The 10,592-nt window shown below is 34.7% G+C and overlaps 1 protein-coding gene across 1 annotated transcript; it reads left to right on the top strand.

Moving 5' to 3' along the window:
• The first annotated feature begins 2,259 nt into the window (after positions 1-2,259).
• rad23aa (RAD23 homolog A, nucleotide excision repair protein a) lies at positions 2,260-10,145 on the top strand. The gene is made up of 9 exons (XM_073842840.1): positions 2,260-2,491; positions 2,869-3,030; positions 3,112-3,296; positions 4,254-4,300; positions 4,423-4,550; positions 4,693-4,768; positions 6,194-6,324; positions 6,418-6,591; positions 8,517-10,145. The coding sequence occupies exons 1-9, from the start codon at positions 2,426-2,428 to the stop codon at positions 8,628-8,630; spliced, it is 1,083 nt and encodes a 360-aa protein (XP_073698941.1). The 5' UTR covers positions 2,260-2,425; the 3' UTR covers positions 8,631-10,145.
• The last annotated feature ends 447 nt before the right edge of the window (positions 10,146-10,592 follow it).

The raw sequence follows: 10,592 nt of genomic DNA on the forward strand, positions 1-10,592 counted from the left end.
TCACAACATATAATTTAAACTTTATAAATATATACAGTTGCAATCGAAATCATTCAACGCCCTTGACCTGCAAGATATTTTGCTGCAGAGAACAACATTTTGTGAAAACAATTCAACAAAGGCATCAGTAAACTATTAAAGAAAGTTTATTAATACACTTGAGTAATTCTGAGAACGTAAGTTGATGAATAATGAAAAACAAAAAAACAAATTGGCTCTAACCATTTATGTTCAAAATTATTCAACCCCTGAAAGTGAATTTGGTGTAGAATCTTTTGTTCTTTAAAACCACCAATAAACACTGCCTGGAAGTGCTTAGATGCTTCTGTCACCTTTCTGCTGCAATCTTGGGCCATTCCTCCCCTGAAAAAGCTTTCAGATCACTGATAATCTTTGGTTTTTACTTTGCCACTGCTTGCTTCAAATTCAGCCATGTATTTTCAATGAGAATTACATCTGGAAACTGAACAGGCCACTTAAAAACATTCTATGACAGATTCCTAAACCAAGCGCAAGTAGATTTGTACGTATACTTTGGGATAATTGTCCTGCAGGAAAGTCCATTGATTATTAGCTTCAGACTTAGCACAAAAGGCATCACAACGTTTGCCAAAATGGTCTGATACTTTAATAAATCAATGATATCCTTTGTATGGTCATGTTTTCCACTTCCTGCTACAGTAAAACAACCCCAGAACAGGACTGGCCCACCTCCATGTTTGATGATGGAGATAGTGTTCTTCTGCTTATAAGCTTTGTCTTTTTTGCACCAGATGTACCTCTGATCCATACATCCAAAAAGTTCCAGTTTGGTCACATCACTCCATAAAACATTGCATAGAAATACAATAACATAAAAAAAGGAAAGGAAAAAAAAAAAAGATTTATTTGTCGGTCATTTCTAGTGCTTTGCAACGATTACATTGCATCCAAAATACAAAATAAAAGTTTTTGTTTGTATAATATATGTGTAGTGTGTATATTTATTATGTATAGATAAAGACACACACATACAGTATATATATATATATATAAATGTATTTACAGTTATATTATATATGACTATATTTAATATATAAAAATATTTAGTTTTTCTTAAATATATACATGCATGTGTTTGTATTTAAATATACATAATAAATATACACATATTATGTACACAAAATTTTCATTTTTTTTTTAATCTGTAATTTTGACATAACGTGAAAAGATGTTTTATATGCTTTGAATCAAAAATAGAGTTAATATATTTAATATAATTAATTTTCATGGTGAATCTTATTATTATATTTGGTCACAAACACAAAACCAAAAGGAGTCATTCTAAATGAATGATAATTATTAAGATAATTATTGGTTGAATTTTATGTTTATTGACTCTCCTAAGTGTACTGATACAAATTTTACACAGTTGTTTTCAACATAATAATAATAACAAATATTTTTTAAACAGCAAATCAGAATATTAGAATGATTTCTGAAGGAACATGTGAACTGGGGTAATGATGCAAAAAAATTATCTTTGAAATCACAGTATATTGAAAGCACTTTGAAATAAAATATATTCAAATAGAAAACAGTTATATTAAATAGTATATATATATATATATATATATATATATATATATATATATATATATATATATATATATATATATATATACTTTACTGTTTTTGCTGTATTTTGGATAAAATAGTTGCAGGCATGGTGAGCAGAATGTTCTTTAAAAAAAACATTAAAACATTACTGTTCAAAAACTTTTGACTGGTAGTGTATCACCAAATAACAGACCATTGAAAAGTAAAACTTTAAATTTTATTTGATCTTTTTCTATTTATTTATTTTGTAAACCCTCTGTATTAGAGTGTTATTCTTTGTTTCGATATTTAAAAAATATGTAAATTCTTTTTAATGTCTTTAGTGTAAATAAATAAATAAATGAGGGGTAAAATACATAAGGAAGCCTAAATAAGCTTGTACAAGTTATTTACACTTTAATAAAAAAAAAAAATTAAAAAAACTAAGACAAAAATAAATAAATAAATAATGATTGAAATGAAAATTAAAAAGAAATTTGACCATGATTGAAAAATGTCTATATTATCTCTGAGGCCATTTCTATAATAAAAAAATACCATTTTTATTTTCGGCTTCCTACATTATTCCAAAACACGAATTCAAACGGTCATTCCCCTCATTTCCGCAGGATGTCAGTGTATCAGAACTCCTTCCTCCGCTCCGCCACCGCCGAAGAAAATGTCGCAGCGCACCTGACAGGCGTGTTTTTAGCCTGTTAGCTAGAGAGCTACATCTTTAAACGCTTAATAACGGTCCCTCGCTTTCAAAGTGAAAATTTCCACTGGATATAAAAGTACTCAAAGGTCCCGAATCAAGAAGAAAGGAGAAAACCAAGGCAGAGCAGCCATGCAGATCACACTGAAGACTTTGCAGCAGCAGACCATTCAAATAGACATCGATGATGACCAGACGGTATTTACGCGCTTATTTACGATCGTTTAATACGATAACAACAAGTAGAAGTAACTCCGAGCGAATAACTATTGACGACAGAAACACATTTCGAGCGATTTAAGTGGCGTTTATGAGTCATTGGGGATCAACTGGGCGTGTAAGGCGATAGATAACGTTAAATAGATCGCGATAGTCTATAGATAGGTTTGTGTGCTATAGAATAATATAGAGTTACAGATTATATTTAAAGATTGTAACATTGTTATTACAAGTCATGCTTGAAATAGCAGTCAAAGCATGTCTGGTTGCTTACAAAAACCTTTATTATTTTACTTTTAATGATGTGAATGATGATAGAAATAATTAATTTATTAATAACTTTGGTTTTGGCTCAGGTGAAAGCACTGAAGGAGAAGATTGAGGCTGAGAAGGGCCGAGAAAGTTTTCCGGTAGCGGGACAGAAGTTGATCTACGCTGGGAAAATCCTGCAGGATGATACGCCCATCAAGGAGTACAAAATCGACGAGAAGAACTTTGTGGTGGTGATGGTGTCAAAGGTCAGAGTTCAGAGATCTAATCACTGATTGTCTGAATTAAAGTAAAGATCAAAAGGTCTAAAAATGTTTTCTCCAATCCAGACAAAAGCACCAGGACCGCCTGCTCCACCCTCAGAACCACCCAAACCTGTCGCTACACCTTCCTCTTCCTCCTCCTCCTCCTCCTCTCTTCCTCCTGTTCCGGCCCCTGCAGCCATGCCCATCTCCATAGATGAGGGTTCAAACGACCCTCCTGCAACCGTCTCGCCTGTACAGAGCCCGGACGGGTGAGACTCAACCAGGATTCCTTTAAGAAATTGAATATTTGTGACCCTGGACCACAGAACCACTCATAAGGGTCAATTTTTTAAGATACAGCTATTTGAAAATCTGGAATCTGAGGGTGCAAAAAAATCTAAATATTGAGAAAGTCGCCTTTGATATATTTATGGTAGTAAATTTACAAAATATCCAAATGGAACATGATCTTTATCTACCTAATGATTTTTGGCATACAATAAAAAATCGATAATTTTGATCCATACAATGTATTGTTGGCTATTGCTACAAATATACCCATGCTACTTATGACTGGTTTTGTGGTAAACGGTTAAAGGAACACTCCACTTTTTTTGGAAATTGGCTCATTCTCCAACTCCCCCCGAGTTAATAAGTTGATTTTTACCGTTTTGAAATCCATTCAGCCGTTCTCCTGTTCTGGTGATATCACTTTTAGCATAGCTTAGCATAGATCATTGAATCCTATTAGACCAATAGCATCACGTTCAAAAATGACCAACGAGTTTCGGTATTTGTCCTATTTAAAACTTGACTCTTCTGTAGTTATATCGTGTACTAAGACCAGCGGAAATGCAAAGCTGCGAGTTTCTAGGCTGATAAGATTAGGAACTACACTTCCATTCCGGCGTAATAGTCAAGGAAGTTTGCTGCCGTAATTTAAATATGACTGTTTTCGCTGTACTTTAAATCCAAAAAAAGCAGGCTTGGTGAGCAGAAGAGACTTCTTTATCAACATTAAAAATCTTACCGTTCAAAAACTTTTGACTGGTAGTGTAGATACATTTAAATTGGAAAAATTTAAACAAAAATATTTATTTTTAATTTCATTTTAATATATACTGCTTTCCATGATTTAAAGTCACCCGCAAAACTAGCTAAAGATTGTCACAGAGCTTTTGTACTTTACAAAAATAAATCGATCATAATGTACGTTTGCTTTGCAGTGGCTCAGGTCTCGGGGCTGATGGCGAAGATGCATCTTCAACATTAGGTAATGAGAAAATCATGCCGAGAAATTGACTTAATGGTTAATTGGCAGTAAATGTGTAAGAGCCTCATTAACAAACATGTTGGTTTTCGTCTCTCCGATGTCCATGCATGTGTGTTTTGCAGTCACAGGTCAGGAGTACGACGCCATGCTCACAAATATCATGTCTATGGGCTATGAGAGAGATAAAGTGGTGGCAGCACTCAAGGCCAGTTATAACAACCCTCACCGCGCTGTGGAGTACCTGCTCAATGTGAGTGTGGCTGTCGTACAAACACGTGCTCTGAATGCTCTTTGAAATTAATTTACATTTCACACTTGCTAATTTTTTATTAATCGTGTGTGTGTTTTTATGCATGCATGTGTATCTGATGTACTGTTGTGTCCTGTCTCAGGGGATCCCGACTGTCCCAGTGCAGGAAACCAGTCCTGCTCCAGCTCAGCTCCCCACAGACGCACAGCCCGCAGAAGGTGAGATAAAGCTTGAAATAAATGTGCTTAAAAAGGTGTTTATTTCCAAGAGAGAAATGATCATTTGAGCAATCTACACTACCGTTCCAAAGTTTGGAGTTTATAGGATGTGTCTTCCGCTCACCAAGGATGTATTTATTTGATCAGAAATTTAGTAAAGACAGTAATATTGTGAAATATTATTACAAATTAAAGTAACAGTTTTCTATTTGAATATATATAGTAAACTGTAATTTATTCCTGTGATGCAAAACTGAATTTTCAGCATCATTACTCCAGTCTTCAGTGTCACATGATGCTTCAGAAGTCATTCTAATATGCTGATTTGCTGCTTAATAAATATTTGTTTTTATTATCAATGCTGAAAAAGCTTCTGCTGCTTGAAAATTGTGATTAAAAAACAGAATACTTTTTTCTTTAGGATTCGTTTATGAAATAGCAAGTTAAAAACAATGGCGTTTATTTAAAATATATTTTTTGTAACATTATAGACGCCAGTACTGTCACTTTTGATCCATTTTAGTACATCCTTCCTAAATAAACATTTTAATTTCTTTCAAAAAAAAATCTTACTAACCCCAAACTTTTGAATGTTGGTCTATATTTTGAAGCAAAAAAAGTCACATTTCTACACTGTTTAGCGCAAAAAATGTAATAATTTGTGTGTAATGATACGTTTTTTCAACTTTCTAAAAAATAAGATTAAAAAAAATCTACACTGAGACTTTCATGAGCATTCATATGTTTGAATCAATGTTGAAAATGATTTATTTTTACTACCATAATGCAATATGTGACCCTGGACCACAAAACCAGTCTTAAGTCGCTGGGGTATATTTGTAGCAATAGCCAAAAATACATAGTATGGGTCAAAATTATTGATTTTTCTTTTATGTCAAAAATCATTAGGAAATGAAGTAAAGATCATGTTACATTAAGATTTTTTTGTAAAATTCCCACTGTAAACCTATTAAAATGTAACTTTTGATAAGTAATATGCATTAAGAACCTAATTTGGACAACTTTAAAGGTGATTTTCTCAGTATTTTGATTTTTTTGCACCCTCAGATTCCAGATTTTCAAATAGATGTATCTCGGCCAAATATTGTCCTATCCTAACAAACTATACATCAATAGAAAGCTTATTTATTGTGCTTTCATATGATGTATACATCTCAGTTTTGTAAAATTTAACCTTATGACTGGTTTTGTGGTCCAGGGTCACATATATCCATAATCTCTTGTTTGTTTACATCCAATCAACTTTTAATGGGCATTTAATGATTTTAATCATATAACATACCCTTTTAAATCACTGCAATATTACAGTCATTACAAATATATACTGTCAGCATTCAGTAAGCTCCACGTCCCTACCATAAAGACAGACTGGTGAGCTGACAGAGTGTTTGATGTTGTGTTAAGGTGAGAATCCTCTGGAGTTCCTGCGCTCTCAGCCACAGTTCCAGAGCATGAGGCAGGTGATCCAGCAGAACCCGTCCTTACTGCCGGCCCTCCTGCAGCAGCTGGGACAGGAGAACCCCGAACTACTGCAGGTGATCAGACATCTCATGCATTAAGCCTCACAGAGTCTGTTTGTCTGAAAGCCTGTTACTCACCGTGTGATCATGTTTCATTGACATTGGCAGCAAATCAGCCAGCATCAGGAGCTCTTTATCCAGATGTTGAACGCACCGGTGGGTGAGGGTGAAGGTGAGGGTGGAGAAGGAGGAGAGTTTGCAGATCTAGGTGCTATAGGTGACGAAGCGGCACCTGGGAGTTACATCCAAGTGACGCAACAGGAGAAAGAAGCCATCGAGAGGGTGAGTGAACACCACTGAGTTCCTTGTAGAGGTCTTATTGGGTCCTAAAATGTGTACCCTACCCAAATTACTTCCTACCTAAAACAGACTTGCATAAATTATTTTGTAAAGAGTAACCCAACCCAAGAAAGACCTGGCCTGATGGCATTTAGGCTATTTCGAACCTGACTCGACTGAAACATAAACATTACTTTCCATTAATTTCATTTATTTGCTTGCTTATTAATTATTACTTTATATTTTTGCCTGCATGATAGCTGCATGTTATTTAAGTGCGGCATTCAATTGTGACCAGTGGATTTGAAAAATAAACGTAATAGTTTAATAAAAATGACATTGATTTCTCAAAAACTTAACATGAACGCAAAAGGAATTTTGTATAGTTTAAAAGATTCCAGGTCTTATCAGGTCCATTCAGAAAAAGCACGTTTATTTTAATTTCCCAAAACCTAAAGCCGCTTATACCGAACCCCACCCGTGTCAGAGGGACTCGTAGATGTTTTGGACCTTAACCTGCTCGGGTTTTCAGATCCAAGTGGACCCGTGAGCACCTCTAGTTACTTGCACCATTTTGAACCATTTTTGTGTTTACTGACAGTTAGTTAGAATGCAGTTCCTCAGAAAAAAACCTTAATAGATTAACTTCCAACCATTTTTGCAGCCTAGTTTATGATACGTTGTTTAGATATTGTTAGGGCACTTTTGTAGTTTTTATGTAGCTTTTCTTTGTATATTTTCTCAGTTTGAAAATACTTTTTGCTGCTTAATAATTGTGTGGAAACTGTTTACAGATTTTTTGATGAATAGAAAATTCAAAATCTTTTAGTAAGATTTTAAAGTGTTTACTGTCACTTTTGTTCATTTTAATGCATCCTTGCTGAATAAAACTAATAATTGCTTTTTTTAATCTTACACCATACCTTTGAATGGTAGTGCATCACTGTTTTTACAAAACTGTGAACTGTTTTCAACATTGATAATAAGAAATGTTTCTTGAGTATAAAATCAACCAATTAGAATGATTTCTGAAGGATCATGTGACACTGAAGACTGGATCGCAGAAATAAATTTAAAAATAGTTATTTAAAATTATATTTAAGAATATTATTGTTTTACTACATTTGAGATCAAATAAATGCAGCCTTTGCGAGAATGCTTTCAATAATATTTAAAATACTTTAAAAATCTTAATTATTCCAAACTTTAGACCAGTAGTAAAGTTTTATGCATTAACTTTTTTCAGTTTTAGTTTTATATATTTGAGTACATCAAGCTAGACTAAATGAAAATGAGAAATGTTTCATTTCAACCAGATGAAATTAAGCAAGTTTGTAATACATTTTTTAATATAATTTTTTTATTACTCACCGAATTACTCATGTCATTCCAAACCTGTAAGACCCGTTCAAGGCCTAGAAAGGTAGTAAAGACATCGATAAAATAGTCCATGTGACATCAGTGGTTCGACCATAATTTTATGAAGCTACAAGAATACTTTTTTTGCACAAAGAAAAGAAAAATAATGACTTTGTTGCCGATCATTCAGGAGAGTACCGCAATGTGTGTGGTGCTACTTTTATTTTATTCAAATTGTTGAATAAAGTTGTTATTTTAGTTTTCACTTTACACACAAAAAGTATTCTCATAGCTTCGTATGATTACAGTTGAACCACTGATGTCACATGGACTATTTTAATAATGTCCTTACTACCTTTCTGAGCCTTGAACGTGTCTATGCAGGGTCAGAAAGCTCTCGGATTTCATCAGTAGTATCTAATCTGTGTTTTGAAGATGACAGGTCAACATTAGGGTGAGTAATTAATGACAGAATAAAATGTTTGGGCAAACTATCCCCTTAACTATAATAATCTTGCATCGCACAAATAGAAAACGACTAATCTAACCTGTCCGTCTTTCTCTCTCAGTTAAAAGCTCTAGGGTTTTCAGAAGCTCTGGTGGTCCAGGCCTACTTCGCCTGCGAGAAGAACGAGAACCTGGCCGCAAACTTCCTGCTTAATCAGAATTTCGAGGACGAATGAGAGTCGTGGAGAGCCCCGCGTGCCCCTTCCCCCCCGCCACCACACAAGCACTGCATCTACTCGGGACACCGGTTTCCCCCCATTATTTCTTTGAGTTTACAAGTCAAGGGGAGACTCGCAGACTGGTTGGGGACGGGGCGGATGCAATCACTCGGTGAACAAATTCCAATGGAATTGACGGCATTTGGGTTGAATGCACTCTAGCATGTTGAAGAAGTGTGCTTGCACGTGTGTATGCGTGTTCCCTTAGGGAATATTTGACTAAATCGGCATCAATTGAAAGCAAACGCTCTCTAGTAGTAATATGGGCTCGGAGGAGGAGGTTAGAAGTGGGCATACGCATTTGCTTGTTTGTTTTTAGTCTGGAAAAGTTCATAATTTATGTCTAATGGAGGATTTTATATATTTCTCTAAGAGCAGAGATATTTCTGTATTTCTCCCAGCGCACACCTATGATGAATGTGACAACAGCATTGAAATATTAAACAATTAGTGCAAAAGACAGCGTTTATATAACATTCTCAAGCAAAACAACTGACTTAAATTGATTCTGTTTTCTGAACAAATCCATATCGTGTGAAATATCATAATTGAAGTGATGATCGTTACTGGTTTAAATGGGAAACAGGTCCACTTGAAATGAAATGGCAGTCGCAAGCTTTTTAACTTCTGTAAGTTTTAGAACGGGACTCAAAAATGAGGAATTTCTTCCTTATTATTTTCATCAAAGATTGCACTTTTTAAAAATGTTAATCTGCATTTACAAATCTTGCATTAACATGCATACATGCTTTTCATGTTTCATGTTGACTTTAAAAGCGTCTTTTGATTTCCATTGACTGTTAGAGCAAAACAAAAGATCACAAATATAAGGATCATTAGTTCTGCTTATATTAATACAAGAGGACCAACCTGTGTGTTAAACAGCAACAAAGAGGTTTTTGGCACACTAGAGCTCACTGCATTTCAGAAGAGACCTGTTACAGCATGATGATACTTTGTGCCGCCAGATTAAGTCCTGTCACAGAGAGATTTTCCTGAATCATATTGGTGTGAAGCTGACAATGGGTTCCTCTGTTCACGTCTTGAAAGTAAAGTAATGGAGAGAGCCTTCGGCAGCGATTCACCTTTACGTTGTTTTCGCTCATAGCAAAGAAATGCTCCTTTATAATGTAGTAGCCAAACTGCCAGACAGTAGACTTTTCTTTACTTACCAGCAGGCCTACATGAAGTCTGCCTTAGTGGATTTTTGAAGAACAAAATGCACAATTTTGTTGCAATGTATTATTAAATTCTTAATGTATTAACATCAGCAGAGCTTTGTGGATGCAGATTCCCTTAGTGGATTTTTGAAGAACAAAATGCACAATTTTGTTGCAATGTATTATTAAATTCTTAATGTATTAACACCAGCAGAGCTTTGTGGATGCAGATTCCATGTAGGCCTGTTTGTTAGTAATTAATCATTTGATTTACTATAGCTTGAACTCCCCTGGGATCAATAAAATATTATTGCAAAAAAAAGTACAGAGTGGCGTCAGTTTCTCACCTTAGGAAAAAAAACGAGGATTTTTGTACAGTCAAGAACATCATTTATTCAATCAGGTGCTGCTCTTTACAAACATTTTAGTTTTTTATAATGGAAAAGAATCTGTAAATAACACATGCAGATTGCCAAAGGCTCTGTGAACGGAGAGCGCTGGATCAGAGATGCTTCTGTACCAAAACAAGCCAATTAAAAACATCGGCAGGAGAGACACAATCAGGGTCGATATTTAAAAATGCGTACATATGCATAAATTGGGGTAGATTTTGAATGAATAAGTGCAACTAAAGTTGAATAATTCTGACAAGCCAATGTGAATGATTAATACTGATTTTAATGCTACGTAAACCTAACCTTAATCACGCATAGTATGCATGTAAAAAACAAAAAGTTAGTTCATTTAATTATCAATGGAT

Source organism: Garra rufa, chromosome 6 (assembly GCF_049309525.1).
Source record: "Garra rufa chromosome 6, GarRuf1.0, whole genome shotgun sequence".
Classification (NCBI taxonomy): Eukaryota; Metazoa; Chordata; class Actinopteri; order Cypriniformes; family Cyprinidae; genus Garra; species Garra rufa.